Here is an 18,659-nt window from a genome sequence, read left to right on the forward strand (position 1 = left end):
TAGCACCAACTGAGCACTGGCTCTAGCACTAGCTCCGAACCAGCACTGGCTCCTCCAGCTCGGTGGAAAAGTGATATATTTGACTCTCTACTGATTTTGAGCATCTTCTATTTAATAAACATTCATCATTTATAGACTTTTAAAATGGATTTGCGTACAGACTCTAATCATTTCAATGTGGAGGAGTCGAGGGATTTCATGCAATATAATGCTTCTATTTAAATGAAGGGTATCAAATTAATACTCAGTTGGTATCAGTATCACTTTAACGATACCCAGTCTTAGTCATCACTCCATCATTTACTCATTCACTACTTCTTGTATAATAATAAACACTAAATAGTCTAATCAACAGATTTCACACACTACCTAATCCTCATCATGTGACGTTAATTTTCACAGCATTATAATGTGGAGCGTTGTATTGTGAGGTCGTTAAAGAGGAAGTAGAGCTCAAGCTGTGGACAATACTTGGATATGTTTTTTTGTTTTTTTTTTTACAGAGTCAGCATTCGAGACATTCACATAAATAAAATGGCGGAGGGTAAATGTAGAGCGCTGTAAAGTAAATAGGAAGTGAGTCTGGACATTGGCCTACAGCCTGACTAGACTGGATGTACAGAGTGTGTGTGAGTGAGAGAGAGAGAGAGAGAGAGAGAGAGAGAGATAGCGAGAGAGAGAGAGAGAGAGAGAGACAGAGAGAGAGAGAGACAGAAAGACAGACACAGAGAGATAGAGACAGAGAGAGAGACAGAGACAGACAGAGAGAGAGAGAGAGAGAGAGAGAGAGAGAGACATAGATAGAGAGCCATAGAGAGAGAGACAGAGAGAGACATAGATAGAGAGACAGAGAGAGAGAGAGAGAGCGAGAGAGAGAGAGACATAGAGACAGAGAGAGAGACAGAGAGAGACATAGAGAGAGAGACATAGATAGAGAGCCATAGAGAGAGAGAGAGAGAGACATAGATAGAGAGCCATAGAGAGAGAGAGAGAGAGAGACATAGAGAGAGAGAGACAGAGAGAGACATAGAGAGAGAGAGACATAGATAGAGAGCCATAGAGAGAGAGAGAGAGAGACATAGATAGAGAGCCATAGAGAGAGAGAGAGAGAGAGACATGGAGAGAGACAGACAGACAGAGAGACAGAGAGAGAGAGAGAGGATGCACTGGCTTGCCGGAAATACAATAAATAGTCTGAGTGTCAGCGGGAGGCTTGCAGTGAACCTCATACCGAGAATAACTGGAGTAACCCGACCTGCAGCCGGCGGCTCGGAGACGCCGGGTGTGTTCACAGCAGCGAGGGGTCGGACCCTTTCTTTCTGCGTGTTTGTGGACATTCCAGTGAAGCCAAGAAACTGTCCCAGAGAGAGATGTGTACTTGTTTACTCTCCCAACTGTTACTGTTATTCCTGATTAATGTGAGGACAAGATTTCAGATAAATAAACTAAATTCTTCTTCTGATGTTGGTTTGACGTCTGAGCAGCTCAGCACTTAAAAAAAAAAGAAGAAGAAAAAAAAAAAAGGTCTTTGGGAGGCCTCCTGGAAAATGATTAATAATTAAAAATGTACTACCATGACACTCACTCTACTCACTCTACTCCTGTGTTATCACCTCAGCTACTGCTGTCCAAACATGAGCAGACATTTACTGGGGGAAATAAGTGCAAAAGAGGAAGGGAGGAAAGAAGGAAAGAAGGACAGAGGAAAGAAGGTAGGTAGGAATGAAGGAAGCAGGGAAGGAAAGAAGGAAGAAAGGTGGATGGAGGAAGGAAAGAAGGAAGGGAAGAAGAAGGGAGGAAGAAGGAAGGACAGGAGGGAGGAAAGGAAAGAAGGAAGTAAAGGAGGGAGGGAGGAAGGAAGGGAGGAAAGGAAAGAAGGAAGGAAGGAAGGTAGTAGGGAGGAAAGGAGGGAGGGCGGGAGAGAGAAAGGAAAAGAGGAAGGGAGGAAGGAAAGAAGGACAGAGGAAAGAAGGAAGAAAGGAAGAGGGAAGGACAGAAGGGAGGAAGAAAGGTGGATGGAGGAAGGAAAGAAGGAAGGGAAGAAGAAGGAAGCAAAGGAGGGAGGGAGGGAGGAAAGGAAAGAAGGAAGGAGGGTGGGAGAGAGAGAGAGAAAGGAAAAGAGGAAGGGAGGAAGGAAGGAAAGAAGGACAGAGGAAAGAAGGAAGGTAGGAACGAAGGAAGGAGGGAAGGAAAGAATGAAAGAGGAAGGACAGACGGAAGGGTTTTATCTTTCATGCATTATGTTCTCACAATGACACAGATGTATTTTATCATATAGATGCATCTCTGTCCGTATTGTTCCTCAAGCAGCCGTAATATAAACACTGATGTCTATCTGAAGCTTCACAGACGACATCATCGTGTCTGTTAGTGAATCTATTTCTGCTTTTTATGGTCAATGACATGAGAGAATCTGCACCAAGCTTAAAATAAGATGGTAAAAATAATTATGGACTTATCTAAGCGTCAACATTTGCCTTTTTTAACCCTCCTGTTGTCCTTGAGTCAAGGAAGGGAGGGAAAGGAAAGGAAAGGAAAGAAGGAAGGAAAGGAGGGAGAAAGGGAGGAAGGAAGAAGGAAGGAAGGGAGGGAGAAAGGGAGGAAGGAAGAAGGAAGGAAAGGATGGAGGAAGGAAGGAAGGAGGGAGGGAAGGAAGAAGGGAGGAAAGGAAAGAGGGAAGGAAAGTAGGAGGGAGGAAAGAAGGAAGAAGGGAGGAAAGGAAAGAGGGAAGGAAAGTAGGAGGGAGGAAAGAAGGAAGGAGGGCGGGAGAGAGAGAGAAAGGAAAAGAGGAAGGGAGGAAGGAAGGAAGGACAGAGCAAAGAAAGACAAAAGGAGGGAGGGAGGAAAGAAGGAAGGGAGGAAAGGAATGAAGGAAGGAAAGGAGGGAAGGGAGGAAAGGAGGTTGGAAGGAAGGAAGGGAGGAAAGGAAAGAAGGAAGAAGGAAGTACAGACGGAAGGAAGGAAGGGAAGAAAGAAGAATAAGACGGGGTCAATTTGACCCGGGAGGACGACACAAGGGTTAAACACAATAAAGCTGCACCGTGTCTAAATTCACTTGCCTGTAACTCAATCAATCTTTATCTCTCCACGATGATTCATGAGGGGGCAAAAATGACCCGTCTTCTCATTTCACGCTAATTTTTTTTAAAAAAAAAAAAAGGAAAACAAACAACACTTCGAGGACAAGGGGGGAAAACAGCTTTTGTATATTTACTTCCTGAAGCCAGACTTCTTTCTCTTTCTAGCCGTTAAGCAGTCTCTCTCCGTCATCGCTTTTGCAATCTTTGAGTTACTGCAACTTTGACTCCTATGCAACACTAATAAAAAGAATAAGGAAGAGTTATTTCAGGGGTTAAGGGGTTTACCAGATCCCCCTGTTTTTGGGGGGGTGAGTCTGGACACTGGCCTATAGCCTACCTAGACTGGATGTACGTGGGTGAGAGAGAGAGGGGGAGAGAGAGAGAGAGAGAGAGAGAGAGAGAGAGATGGAGGCAGAGAGAGAGAGAGAGAGGGGGGGGGGAGAGAGAGAGAGAGAGAGAGAGAAAGAGGGGAAAGAGAGAGAGAGAGAGAGAGAGAGGGGGGGAGAGAGACAGAGACAGAGACAGACAGAGGGAGAGAGAGAGAGAGACAGAGACAGAGAGAGAGGCAGAGAGAGAGAGAGAGAGAGAGAGAGAGAGAGAGAGACAGAAAGAGACAGAAAGAGAGAGAGAGAGACACAGAAAGAGAGAGAGACACAGAAAGAGAGAGAGAGACACAGAAAGAGAGAGAGAGAGCGAGAGCGAGAGAGAGAGAGAGGGAGAGAGAGAGGGAGAGAGAGAGAGAGACAGAGACAGAGAGGCAGAGAGAGAGAGAGAGACAGAGAGATATAGAGAGAGATATAGAGAGAGAGAGAGAGAGAGAGAGAGAGAGAGAGAGAGAGAGCGAGCGAGAGAGACAGAAAGAGAGAGAGAGAGACACAGAAAGAGAGAGAGAGAGAGAGAGAGAGTTTTTTTTTTGGGGGGGGGTTATACACTGAATGAAACCATGAGAGCACAACATTGTTTCCATCTATTAAGAAAGATCTAGAAAAAAAGAAAAAAGGGGGAAAGTGACACTTCCTTCTTTTTTTTAGTAAAATGCACAGCAGCCGATCAACCACTATTCAAATTACTAGAAACCACTTTACACTCAACAGACAGAAGAGTACAACATTATGATTAATAGGAAGGATAGGAAGGAACCAACACCCTCTTCTTCTTCCTCCTCCTCCTCCTCCTCCTCCTCATCTCATACAAACACTTTGCTTGTTTATTTTTGGTGACACGAGGAGTAAAAAAGGTCTCAGGACTTGATGGATGTGTCTAACCCGACCCCCCCCCCCCCCCTCCTCGTCGGCCAAGAGGCGATGAAATTACTTCTTCTGTGGAGTGACAGCTGAGTTATACCTGAACAGTCATCTCGGAAGGGTGGAGGGAGTGGAGGGGGGTTATTATTTTCAGAGTCTCGCTTGCTGCTCGCTGCTCTTCGTGGTATTTCTAACCTGGCTCTAGGGGTGAAGCAGAATTAGCCCCCTCACCCCCTAAATTAGCACAAAGCAGAGAGCGTGACACCCTTTAAAAATGCAAAAAAAAAAAAAAGAAAGAGGCATTTTAAACATTAGACGTTGCATCACATCAGACACACAACCCGGCTGAGCTGCACTTGCCTAACACGAGCTTTTTCTGGGACGTTTCACTTCCACTTTCAGACACTCTGGGAAAGGAAATAACAAATACGATACGAGCGTGTGCTGCGGTTCGGGCGGAGCAGACACAGTCACAGTCACGTAAATCAAAGACTGACAAACTTCTCAGTTTAAATAACAGTGACGGACGTGTTTGGCGGCAGACTCTCTCTGGAAGCAATATACCGGACTCTAGGGAGACTGTGGTGGAGGTCTTCCCCATTTTAAGCAACTTTAAACATTTTATAAAAGGGAAATATTGCACTTTTTACTCAATTACATTCATGTGAAAGCTGCAGCTACTAGATAAAGGTTATCTAAAGTCTTTACACTGGCTCCCAGTTAGCTATAGAATAGATTTTAAAAGTTCTGCTACTGGTTTACAAATCACTGAATGGTTTAGGTCCAGAATAAATGAATGACATGTTAGTAGAATATAAACCCAGTAGAGCTCTTCCCCATTTTAAGCAACTTTAAAACATTTTATAAAGGGAAATATTGATTAGTTACATAGTTAAATTAAAGACACTACAGGACTAATGAAATGTTCACCTCTGACAATTGACTTTTGACTATATTTCTTTTTCATCCCTGCCTCATCTCAATCCATTGAAAATACTACTTTATGTAGGACTGGGAGGGGTTGGGGATGGGAGGGGTTGTATGTACTTGTGCCAAATGAATAAAAACATTAATAAAACATTTTTAAAAAAGGGAAATATTGCACTTTTTACTCAATTACATTCATGTGAAAGCTGCAGCTACTACATAAAAACCTACAGTGAGCATGCAGACAGTACATTCAAATATCCAACAGTATATAAACGTGTAATGGCATTTAAATGCTGCTTTCACTTCAGTATTTTTAGTGCTAATAATGACACGGGTTAAAGTGTCCTTAGGCAAGAGACTGGACCCCAAAATATCTCCTGAAGGTTGTGTAATCAGAATATGAATGTGTAAAGATGAGGCATGAGGCGGTTGGAAAACAAGAAAATGTACTATTATGTCTACAGGGCTGCAACTAAGACTCACTATCATTATCAATGTGCTCGATTCATCTGTGTTTGAGCTATAAAATTGAGCTAGAAAATGTTGATCACAAGCCAAAAACAGTGACAGAGGTGTTTGGCGGACTCTCTTGAAGCAATACAGTGGACTCTAGGGAGACTGTGGTGGAGTTCTTCCCCATTTTAAAAAGGGAAATATTGCACTTTTTACTCAATTACACTCTGTAGCTACTAAATAAATTGCAGATTAAAGGTTATAAAAAGCTACAGTGAGCATGCAGACAGTACATTCAAATATCCAACAGTATATACATGTGCAATGACATTTAAATGCTGCTTTCACTTCAGTATTTCAGTGGCAAGACACTGAACCTCAAACTATCTCCTGAATGCTGTGTCATCAGTGTGTGAATGTGTGAAGACTGGCATGAGGTGGCTGGAAAACAAGAAAATGTCTACAGGGCTGCAACTAAGGGTTACTATCATTAGGAGGAGAGGAAAGGAAAGAAGGAAGGAAGGAAGGTAGGAGGGAGGAAAGAAGGAAGGAGGGTGGGAGAGAGAGAGAAAGGAAAAGAGGAAGGAAGGAAAGAAGGACAGAGGAAAGAAGGAAGGTAGGAACGAAGGAAAGAAGGAAGGAGGGAAGGAAAGAAGGAAGGAGGAAGGAAGGACAGAAGGAAGGAAGAAAGATGGATGAAGGAAGGGAAGAAGAAGGAAGGAAGGATGGAAGGATGGAAGGGAGGAAAGGAAAGAAGGAAGGAAAGGAGAGAGGAGCAAGGAAGGGAGGAAAGGAAAGGAAAGGAAGGTAGGAAGGTACGAGGGAGGAAAGAAGGAAGGAAGGTGGCAGAGAGAGAGAGAGAGAGAGAGAGAGAGAGAAAGGAAGAGAGGAAGGGAGGAGGGAAGGAAAGAAGGACAGGGTAAAGAAGGAAGGTAGGAACGAAGGAAGGAGGGAAGGACAGAAGGAAGGAAGAAAGACGGATGGAGGAAGGGAGGAAAGAAGGAAGGGAGGAAAGAGAGAGGAACGAAATAAAGAGAGAAGGAGGGAGGGAGGAAGGGAAAGATGAGGCATGAGGTGGTTGGAAAACAAGAAAATGTGCTATTACGTCTTCAGGGCTGCAACTAAGACTTACTATCATTATCAATGTGCTCCATTAATCTGTGTTTGAGTTATAAAATATATAAATATATTGAGTTTAAAGTCACAAAGGAGTAAAAGACACCTGACAATGAATGGACTAGTTGCTCCTCTACTTTACACATGGAGGATTTGATTCACACGGTTTATTTAAACCCTTATTTGGAAAGTCATAAAGCAGCATCTCCCAAAACGGTCACTTTGTGCATTTCCTTTTTTCACACTGTGGCAGCTGACAACCAACAGTAGCTCTACTTTACACATATAAGATTTGATTTACATCCTTGTTTACTACTTTAATTAAGATAATGATCTGAATACAGCTTCTCGTGTGCAGGATCACAGTTTAGAAAGCTTGCAATTACTTCAGTTTAATCATGCAATATATTTATTTTATCACTCTAAAAACCTGTGTAATAACCATCAACACTCTGGTATCTTATCATTCAACATCAATATTACTCCTGTACTATCCATTCTGCTGCTACTTCTGCAATAATGTACATTTCCTCCACTGTGGGTCTTATAAAAGGGATATCTTATCTTACCTTATCTTATCTAAAATGTTTTACTATGCACTGATCCGCCTTAAAAAATAATAAAAAGTCAATAACAAGCAAAAAGAGGAAACACAAAATCAACTATAAACCATTTCCCAAGCTGTCAGTTTGTGCATTTCCTTTCCACATTGAAGCAGCTGACATCTTTTTACTACAGTAGCTCTATTTTACACATGTAATATTGGATTTACACCCTTATTTGCTACTTTAATTAAGTTAAAAACTATCAAACACAGGTATCTTATCATTTAACACCAATATTACCCCTGCATATAATGTTACTAGTTTTATTGCATGTGTATTTTATTACATGTTTATGCTATTTTTCCATTTTTTTTACTATCCACTTTGCTGCTACTGCTGCAATAATGTCAATTTCCCCACTGTGGGACTAATCAAGGAATATATGACCTTACCTTAAATGCTTTATTGTGCACTTATATGCCTTAAAATATAAATTACAGGCGAAAAGAGGAAACAAAAAACAGCTATAAACCATTTCCCAAGCTGTCAGTGTGTGCATTTCCTTTAATGCACCGTGTTACTGTACAGCACAGCAGCTTTACTCTCACCTTAAATTTAACCCAAGCCATATATACTGTTAGAATGACCTTAAAACTATTGATTACCTAGGTTAAAAACAGCTGATTAATAATCAATCACATGATTTATTAATAAAATACCGGTTTAAGCGTGTAACATTCAAAGCCTCTGACACAAAAACGGAAAAAACGTAAGTAACAGTAAACGGTGGTGTAAAAAAAAAAAAAAAAAAAAGAGGAAGTTAACGGTGTATCGAGGATGTAACGCGTTTTTTTGTCATTGTTTTCTCTTTACGGTTAACCAACTTAATAATAAATACATTTACGATTCATCATTCATCCTTTCTTTTCTCTTATTTTTCTTTTTTTTTTAGTTTAACACTCAAAAAAACCAGCTAGAATGAATGGCAACTGGTGGGACAGTGAAGGCGACCTAGTGGAGGGAAGACAGGAGGAGATTTTAAAAGATAAAAGAGGAATAAAAAGAGAAGGATTTTGTTAGGGTTTTTTACCTTAATGCTCGCAGAGAAACAGTCGACGTCTGGAAACCACGCTAGAAGCTCAAAAAAGAGGAGAGGAGGAGGAGGAAAAGCGATTTGCTGCTGCTGCTGCTCCTTCTGCTGCTGCCGTTTCCGGGTTAGCCGTTGCGAGGGGAGGCTCGGTTTGTGTGAGCTCAACGCGCGAGGGAGTGGGCGGAGTCAAAAAATAAGATACACACCTACTTTCTACGGATGGAATACATATTAGTCCCCGCCCGGTTGAGACCAGCTGGTTTAATTTTCACCGCGTCCTCCGCAGATTAGCCGACTAATGACCGAGTCTCTAATATGTCCCACCGCAGCTTTAATTAGGACCTAAAAGAAATGTGTTTAAAAGCAAGATTATTATAGTTAATAAATTAAAATTAAAATCAAAACTATATGGTCAAGGTTGGGAAGGTTACTATGGAAATATAATAGGTTATACATTACTAGTTACCCTATTTAAAATGTAATATAATGTATAAATTTCAATAACTTAATCAAAGTAGGGTGGATTTGGATAATCTGGGACTCTTTTTGCAATTCTGACTTTTTCAATATATTTATATATGAATCCAATATATTATTTAAACACCTAATATCATTATGAAATCTCTGAGATGTTTCCTTAATAAATCAGAAGACTGAATTTTTAGATATTGTACTCGAAAGGAAACATATACTAATGTTCCTTGTGACATTTATAATATATCACGATTTATTAACAAAATATATATAAAAAAATATGGATTTCAAATAATTAAAAACGGCAATATATGTATTCAGTAACATGCTCACACACACACGCACACACACACACACACACACACACACACACACACACACACACACACACATACATCATCATCATGTTCTTTTTTAGGGACGTTACATAGACTTACATTCATTTCCTGGATACTTAAATACTAACCACAACCACTTCTTCTTGCCCAACCCAAACCTTCACTGTAACCACTGACCAACAAAAATCAGCTGTTTACCAAACAGGGACACGGATTTTACCCCCAAATTTACAAGTTGTGTCCAATTAAATGGTCCTTAAAGTGTGAAGTTTGTCCCCTAATGTCTCCTAGGACAGACCACACACACTCAGATAAGAAACTGATGAGTCATAAGCCTGAAAAAAGCAGTTTTGAGGTTTTCTTTCAAACATTAGTGGAAATTATAGTGAATAATTTCAGGTTGAGTGTGTCCAAAGTAACTAAAAGCTCCCTCTGATGACTTTCAAGAGACTATTTTATCTGTTTTTATGCAGATAAGACTTCTTCTGCTCCAATTAATCCATTTCATCAGGAAAAAAAAATAATGAATTTCCAAAATATAAATGTCTGGAAGGAAGGATTACACCTGACTACTGTTTTAACTTTGTTTTAACCCGTCTGTTTGAGTGTTTGTTCCTTCCTTCCTTCCTTCCCTCCTTCCTTCCCTCCTTCCTTCCTTCCTTCTTTCCTTCCCTCCTTCCTTCCTTCCTTCCTTCCTCCCTCCCTCCTTCCTTCGTTCCTTCCTTTTTTCCTTCCTTCCTTCTTTCCTTCCCTCCTTCCTTCTGTCCTTCTTTCCATCCCTCCTTCCTTCCTTCCCTCCTTCCTTCCATCCATCTTTCCTTCCTTCTGTCCTTCCTTCATTTCTCCTGTCCTTCTTTCCTTCCTTTCTTACTTCCTTCCTTCCTTCCTTCCTTCCTTCTTCCTCCCTTCCTCCCTTGACTCGAGGACAACAGGAGGGTTAGGACAGACTACTATCACCTTATACATCTTTAAATGCACATCTCTACCTTTAACTACCTTTACTCCCTTTAACTACCTTTAACTACCTATACCTTTAACTACCTATACCTTTAAGTACCTTTAACTACCTTTAACTACCTTTAACTACCTTTAACTGGACAGAAACATGATGCCTTCTTGGAGGTTTCAGGTTTCCACATCACACTTGTGTAAGTTGCAGTTTGTTTCATGATTGGCTGCCAAACTCGTCTCAGTGTCACAATATGACAAATGTGCACATCTTAAACTGTGAAACTGTGAAAACACCCTCATAGTGTCAAATATAGTAAATATAGTATTTAAGAAAAAGCTCTTTAGACTAATTCATGAACATGCTGCAGTCATAACGACATTTTTGATCACTTTTTAATACAAATATGGACACAAACACATTTTCCTGTCTCAACTTTCAAAGGATTTTAGTTTAAGTTTCCATCTTCTCGTTTTACTGGAACACAGATTAACATCTTTTCTCTTTAACCTTTGACCCCGTCTGTTTTGACTGTTCCTTCCTTCCTTCCTTCCTTCCTTCCTTCTTTCCTCCCTCCCTCCCTCCTTTCTCCCTCCCTCTTTTTCTTCCTTCCTCCCTCCCTCCTTCCATTTGTCCTTCCTTCCTCCTTCTCTCTTTCCTTTCCTCCTTCCTTCCTTCCTTCCTCCCTTCCTTCTTTCCTTCCTCCTTCCCCCTTCCCCCTTTCTTCCCCTCTCTCTCCTTCTCTCTTTCTTTCCTCCCCCTACCTTCCTCCCTTCCTTCTTCCCTCCTTCTTTCTTTCCTCTCTCCCTCCTTCCTTCCTTCCTTCTTTCCTTTCCTCCTTCCTTCCTTCCTCCCTTCCTTCTTTCCTTTCCTCCTTCCTTCCTCCCTCCTTTCCTTCCCTCCTTCCCTCCTTCCTTCCTTCCTTCCTTCCTTCCTCCCTCCCTCCTTCCCTCCTTCCTTCCTTCCTTGACTCGAGGACAACAGGAGGGTTAATATTAAGTCTCTTTACTGACTTTTAGGTGCTTTCCTTCATATATTTTTTGGGAGCAATCAGAGTTTCTTTGATGAAAGGCTTTTTTATTATTTTTATTTTATTTTTCCTTCCTCCCTCCCTCCCTCCTTCCATTTGTCCTTCCTTCCTCCTTCTCTCTTTCCTTTCCTCCTTCCTTCCTTCCTTCCTTCTTTCCTTCCTCCTTCCCCCTTTCTTCCCCTCTCTCTCCTTCTCTCTTTCTTTCCTCCCCCTACCTTCCTTCTTCCCTCCTTCCTTCCTTCCTTCCTTCCTTCCTTCCTTCCTTCCTTCCTTTCCTCCCTCTTTTTTTCCCTTCCTCTTTGATGTTAGACTCTTTATTAAAGCTGCTCAAAGACTCTCTAATCTCCACACAACACACCTGGTTGTAATCTGAGACCGTTAGCTGATCCATAGTTGGGAGACTTTAAAAACACGACTGACTTTTTCTTTTTCTTTTTTTTATCTGTTTGTTGCTGCAAAGTGAAGAAAGCTTGAGTAGAAAATCAAATCTCTAATCTAATATGAACATTTCTGAAGAATCTTTCAGCTTGTTAATGTTTAATTGATCTGATTTTAAGAGCTGCTTTGTGTTAAACTTTCAGCTCTTTCAGTTCATGTTACACCAATCAACAACAGCCTCTACTGAAGCTTAATGAAGCAGCACACCTGTTTTCAATCAGAGTCCAGTTGAACCTAATAAAGGCAACCTGCAAAAGCTGCTGAAGCCCATTTGATAGAAGAAACTTTGGAGAAGAGAACGAGACATTTCATCCCAGAACAACCTGCAGTAGTTTAAAAAAAACCAACCTAAAAATGGTGAAAGAGAAGACTCATGTTAACGTGGTGATTATCGGCCATGTGGACAGCGGGAAGTCAACCACCACCGGTCACCTCGTCTATAAATGTGGAGGCATCGATCAGAGACGACTGGAGAAGTTTGAAAAGGCTGCAGCACAGGTGAGAAACAAGGATATGACTTTTTCTTTAGTTTTTAGTTTTTAAGTTTGCTTTTTTAATTTCAGTTTAGTTTTTAGTGAGTTCGACAAGTGATTTAGTAGTTTCAGTCTTAGTCTTAGTCTTAGTTTTAGTTTTTCAGGTATTAAGAGAGAGCCTTGACTTGTAGAAGCTGAAAAGGATGAAATGTGTGACACCATCTTTAACCACAAAGATGAACTTTCAAATTTGTGGGATTTTTCCTTTTTTAGTTTTATCCCACAAATGTTCCCATCAGTCCTCATCACTATAAATTTACTCTTATCTATCAGTAGGTCATACTCCAAGTATAGTCAGTTTAGTTTTACATTGTTCATTGTAGTTCTTTTTAAATTGTAGTTTTATCATTTTATTTTTTTATACATTTTATTATATTATTTATTTTATTATATATATTTTTATTTTATTATAATATTCATTTTCATCATTTTTCCATTGCTAGTTTTAGTCTTAGTTTTCGTTAACTATAATAACCCTGGTGAGAAAGTGGGGGGAAAAAAAACTTACACTAAAAAACATTAACTAACATCCTAAAAACCTGTTCTCACACTACTTCTGTTTTATTTTTTCTTTCCAGATGGGGAAGAGTTCCTTTAAGTTTGCCTGGGTGTTGGACAAGCTGAAAGCGGAGCGGGAGCGAGGCATCACCATCGACATCTCACTGCTGAAGTTTAACACACAGAAATACACCATGACTATAATTGATGCTCCGGGCCACCGTGACTTCATCAAAAACATGATAACAGGGACTTCACAGGCAAGAAACGCGTTAAAGTAACATTTAATTTGAACATAAACAATACTTATATGCTTTTATTTTTTACTATTGTAATTTCAGGCTGATGTGGCCCTGCTGGTGGTCTCGGCAGCTAAAGGAGAGTTTGAGGCCGGCGTATCGAGGAGCGGTCAGACCAGAGAGCACGCCTTGCTGGCTTACACTCTGGGCGTCAAGCAAATCATCGTCTGCGTGAACAAGATGGACGTGACCGAGCCGCCGTACAGCCAGAAACGCTTCGACGAGGTGGTCCGAGGCGTGAGTGGCTTCCTCAAGAAGATTGGCTACGACCCAACCAGCGTCCCTTTTGTTCCGATCTCTGGCTGGACCGGAGAGAACATGATCACTGCCACTCAGAAGGTAATGAGGAGGGGGTTTCTCTCCTTTTTTTTTTAACCCTCCTGTTCTCGAGTCAAGGATGGGAGGAAGGGAAGGAGGATGGGAGGGAGGGAGGGAGGGAGGGAGGGAGGGAGGATGCATGGATGCAAGGGAGGGAGGATGGATGGATGGATGGGAGGGAGGGAGGGAAGGAAGGAGGGAGGGAGGGAGGAAGGAAGGGGAGGATGGGAGGAAGGGAAGGAGGATGGATGGGAGGAAGGGAAGGAGGATGGATGGGAGGGAGGGAGGGAGGGAGGATGGATGGATGGACTATTGGAGGGAGGGAGGGAGGATGGATGGATGGAAGGAAGGAAGGAAGGTAGGGGGAGGAAAGGAGGATGGGAGGAAAGGAGGATGGATGGAAGGAAGGTAGGGGGAGGAAAGGAGGATGGATGGAAGGAAGGTAGGGGGAGGAAAGGAGGATGGATGGAAGGAAGGTAGGGGGAGGAAAGGAAAGGAGGACAGAGGAAGGAAGGTAGGGGGAGGAAAGGAAAGGAGGACAGAGGAAGGAAGGTAGGGAGGTGAAGGGAGGAAGGAGAGAAGGAACAGTCAATTTGACCCGGAGGACGACCTGAGGATTGAGGCCTAGAATCTCTATGTGCATGTAGAAGGTTAATAAGTGATGTGTCTCTGTGTAGATGCCGTGGTTTCAAGGCTGGAAGTCCAGACGAAGGGAAGGAAACGCTAGTGGGAGAACTCTACTGGAAGTCCTGGACTCCATCCGTCCGCCGGTCCGCACCATCAACAAACCGCTACGATTACCTCTGCAGGACGTCTACAAGATAGGAGGTCAGATGGTGCACCAAGACTCACTACTTCCTCCTTTCCTCCCTCCCGTCTTTCCTCCCTCCCATCTTTCCTCATCCTCCTTTCCCTCCTTTCCTCCCTCCCTCCCTCCTTTCCTCCCTCCTTTCCTCCCTCCCTTCCTCCCTCCCTTCCTCCCTCCTTTCCTCCCTCCTTTCCTCCCTCCTTTCCTCCCTCCTTTCCTCCCTCCTTTCCTCCCTCCTTTCCTCCCTCCTTTCCTCCCTCCTTTCCTCCCTCCTTTCCTCCTCTCCCCTTCACTCCTTTCCTTCTCTCCTCCTCTCCCTCCTCTACTCCCTTCCTTCGCTCCCTCCCTTCCTTCACTCCCTCCCTTCTCTCCCTCCCTCCCTATTGCATAATGTCAATGTATCTGGGGGGAAAAAAGGAAAAAGATTGTTCAAAGGAGAGGAAAAAAAGGCCTAACTAAATCTAAATGCTTCTTTCTTCTTTTTTTTTTTTCCAGGTGTTGGGACCGTACCTGTGGGGAAGATCGAGACCGGCGTCCTGAAACCCGGTATGACCCTGATGTTCTCCCCCGCCAAGCTGACGGCTGAGGTGAAGTCCATCGAGATGCACCACCAGGGTCTGCAGACGGCTCTACCGGGACACAACGTCGGCTTCAACATTAAAAACGTGGCGGTGAAGAACCTGCGGCGTGGTGACGTAGCCGGAAACGCCCAGCAGGACCCCCCCTCTGACGTCAACAGCTTCGAAGCTCAGGTTGGGGTTTTAAAGATATCTCCCCCCTCCTCCAGACATATTATAAAATACTCTAATATAATGTAGTGTTCCTCATTAAATATAATCAATTATAAAAGGGTCAGCATGGCTGCAGTTGCCGTGGAGACTGACCCCTTATGTACTGTCCAGATTTGACCCATTGTAACATTGAAGAGCTTTAAAAACATCCTATACACATTTCTGCTGGGTGGATTTTGACTAATGTGACCCCGAATATACAAAAATGGAAATAAAATGCATAATTTTAGTAAAGTTTTGTGCAGCTGATGTCTAAATTTGATCTGTATATTACAACATTTTAAAAAATCAGCCAGTCATATTGTATAAAATGCTCTCCTGTACTATAAAGTGATTGTAATGGTCCTTTTATTTTTTAATATAAATGAATAGAATACAGTCTTTATTGATTGATGGGGATTTTATGATTGTTAATTGGGTGTATAGAGACTAATTATGAGTCAGAATATGAACAGTATGTAAAGGGTTAACAGCTAGATACATGTCTTCTACTTTACTCTGAATGGGCTTCTTGGTAAATTGAATATAGGGGCACACTTGGCTCCAAAACTAGCTGTGATGTCATAAATCACACTTGTAGGCCTTCCCCTTTAATTGGATTTTCAATTAGCCCAAAAAAAACTTTCCTCCTGCATCATTCTGCCTTCTTAAAAGCAAATATTTCACTTTTAATAGGAACAATAAAACACATTTTTAAGCCTTTTCCCCCTCTTGGTTTTTTAGGTGATCGTTCTGAACCATCCAGGAAAGATTAAAACTGGCTACACCCCCGTCCTGGACTGCCACACCGCCCACGTCACCTGCCGCTTTGCCGAGCTGAGGGAGAAACTGGACCGCCGCACCGGGAAGAAGCTGGAGGACAACCCTCAGATCCTGATGTCTGGAGACGCTGCGACAGTCAAACTGGTTCCCATCAAGCCCATGTGTGTGGAGAGCTTCTTCACTTATCCTCCTTTAGGTAAATATCAGTCATCTGTGTTAAATGTCATCTCTATATTGTCTCCTTCCTCCCTCCCTCCCTCCCTCCCTCCCTCCCCTCATGCCTTCCTTCCTCCCTCCTTGCCTTCCTTCCCATCTTCCTTTCCTTTCTTCCTCCCTCTCATCCTTTCCCTCTCGTCTTCCTTCCTTCCACCTTCCTCTCTCCTATCCTTCCCTCCTCCCTTCGTTCCTCATTCCTTCCTCCTTTCCTTCCCGCCTTTCTTCCCCCTCCTTTCCTTCCTTCCTCCCTCCTATCATCCTTTCTTCCTTCCCTCCCTTCCTTCTTCCATCCTCCCTCCCTCCTTCCTTTCCTTTTTTCTTCCTTCCCTCCTTCCTCCCTTCCATCCTCCTTTCCCCCTCACTTCCTCCTCCCTCCTTTCCTTTTTTCTTCCTTCCTCCATCCTCCCTCCCCTCCCTTCCTTCCTTGACTCGAGGACAACAGGAGTGTTATATCTAACTTTCTTCTTGTTCTCAGGTCGCTTCGCAGTCCGAGACCTGAAGCAGACGGTTGCTGTTGGCGTCATCAAGTCAGTGGAGAAGGACCAAGGCTCCAAAGCTCCACTCAAACCTCAAGTGTGTAAATAAGCTTAACTTTCTGTTTACCAGTTACTCTGGTATATATGACTTTAATTTATTTTATTAATTATTTAAGGTGCAGTTTTTTTGTGCTGTGACACAAAGTATTTATGTTATGTCATTTAAAAAGTGTTAATTCCACTTTTGTTTTTTGTTTAATCTTAAATCCAAAACAAAGCTGTTAGTATTGGATGATGGATTTTGGTTGCAATGAGATTTGTTGATTTACCAAAATAAAAGATTTGGAGAGGAACTTTTGTCTGAAATGATTTTAAAGCCTCTGAATTCAAATGTGTTAAACTTCAACATGAACCAACAATAACGATTAACACTAGGAGGCAGTTTTTATGGGTTTTATCTGGAAAAAGGTGAAGTTTGACTTAAATTTGAGATAAAGATGGTTAAAGTAGTTTCAGTGAAGTAGACTCACTTATGCAGCAGTGAAACAATTGAAATGAAAACATGTATTCAGTTGTATTATAATTAGAAAGGAAGAGTTTTTAACAAGGTAATCTGACACTTTGGGTTTTTGCATGAAAATCAAATTATTCAACCTCACATGTTGAGTTTTACGGCAGTTATGAGTATCAGTGTTAGGATTGAAACATTTAAATAAGTACACATTTCCATTTTATGCAGATTTGTACTTCAACTTTACATTTCAGGAGGAAAATATCATCCTTTCTACTCCACTGTATTTATATGCAACTGATAGTGAAGTTACAAGTTAATTTCCTGATAAGATCTTGCATAAAATTATATATTAACTAGTAAATTGTCTACTTAATTTAAAAGTTGGCATGCACTCTGAGCTGCAAAAGGTGCTTTTCTAGTGTAATAACTTTTAATATGATGCACTTAATCTACCTAAAGTATCAAATACATTTAAAAAGCTCTTTCATGCATGTTAGTGGAACATTTTGGTTGCAATGAGTTTTGAGGTACCAAAATAAAAGACTCGGAGAGGAACTTTTGTCTGAAATGATTTTTAAGCCTCTAAATTCAAAAGATGAAAACCATCTTGTTGGTTTGTGATGAAGTTTTAACACTTGAAGGCAGTTTTATGGGTTTTATCTGGATAAAGGTGAAGTTTGACTTAAATGTATCCTTTCTACTCCACTGTATTTATATGCCACTAACAGTGAAGCTATATTTGCAGATTAGATCTTGCATTAAATATAACTGGTAAATTGTCTGCTTCATTTAAAAGTTGGCATTCACTCTGAGCTGCATTAGTGTGTAAAAGGTGCTTTATAGTGTAATAACTTTAACATGATGCATTTAATCTACCTAAAGCAGGGGTGTCAAACATGCAGCCCGTGGGCCAGAACCGGCCCACCGAGGTATCCAATCCGGCCCACTTTCCTTCCTGTCTGTTTTCCTTCCTTCCGTCTGTCCTTCCTTCCTTCCATCTGTCCTTCCTTCCTTCCATCTGTCCTTCCCTTTTTCTTTTTTCCTTCTTTCCTTCCATCTTTCCTTCCTGTCTTGTTTTCCTCCCTTCAATCTGTCCTTCCTTCCTTCCTCCCGTTCTTTCTTTTTTCCTTCTTTCCTTCCATTGCTCCTTCCATCTTTTTAATGATCTGGCCCACATGAGATCAAACTGGGCTGTATGTGGCCCTTGAATGAAAATGAGTATAAAGTCTGGTATAAAAAACTACATTTAAAAAGCTCTTTGATGCAACTTATAAAATATAACACTATAAGAATCCAGTCTGCATAATGAGTACTTGGAGTAATTGCTGATTGTACTTTTACATAAGTAATATTTTGAATTGAGACTTTTTACTTGTAATCAAATATCTTTTTAATGACAGTGTTTTCTACTTTTACCCTAAGTATACTTCTTCTTCACCACTGCTGTTTTTAAGGGTCTTTTTTTTTCTTTTCTCTAAACTGGCTGAACTCTCCGCCAGAGAATAATGGTGTTTGTTTAACGTGAGTCTTAACAGCACACTAGAATAAGCTGCTTAGAAAATGCTCTTAGGTTTTGAGTTTTTGAAATTCCAACGGGAGGCACACAAGCCAGGAAGACTTTATAGTGGGTGAAAATACATCTGGCTCACCGGCCGTTTTTAACAAGCCCCCCAACCCCTTTCATCTAAAGACGTCTTCTGAATCCAGTAACGTCTTCTTCTTTTTTTTTTTTTTTTAAACCTTTGTCGTCCTCCGGG

The 18,659-nt window shown here is 41.6% G+C and overlaps 2 protein-coding genes across 2 annotated transcripts in view; one reads left to right on the forward strand and one right to left on the reverse strand.

The window, feature by feature from the left end:
- fam49bb (family with sequence similarity 49 member Bb) overlaps positions 1 to 8,569 on the reverse strand; it is a 54,099-nt gene extending 45,530 nt beyond the window's left edge. The window contains exon 1 of the mRNA XM_053342724.1: positions 8,459 to 8,569. The gene's annotated coding sequence lies outside the window, so the exon portion shown is untranslated. The remainder of the gene's footprint in view (positions 1 to 8,458) is intronic.
- Positions 8,570 to 12,041: 3,472 nt separating this feature from the next.
- On the forward strand, positions 12,042 to 16,497 carry eef1a1l3 (eukaryotic translation elongation factor 1 alpha 1, like 3). Its single transcript, XM_053342723.1, has 7 exons — positions 12,042 to 12,185; positions 12,799 to 12,978; positions 13,060 to 13,356; positions 14,013 to 14,163; positions 14,639 to 14,895; positions 15,658 to 15,892; positions 16,388 to 16,497. The coding sequence occupies exons 1-7, from the start codon at positions 12,042 to 12,044 to the stop codon at positions 16,495 to 16,497; spliced, it is 1,374 nt and encodes a 457-aa protein (XP_053198698.1).
- The last annotated feature ends 2,162 nt before the right edge of the window (positions 16,498 to 18,659 follow it).

The sequence above is a fragment of the Scomber japonicus genome, chromosome 21 (genome assembly GCF_027409825.1).
Source record: "Scomber japonicus isolate fScoJap1 chromosome 21, fScoJap1.pri, whole genome shotgun sequence".
Lineage (NCBI taxonomy): Eukaryota > Metazoa > Chordata > Actinopteri > Scombriformes > Scombridae > Scomber > Scomber japonicus.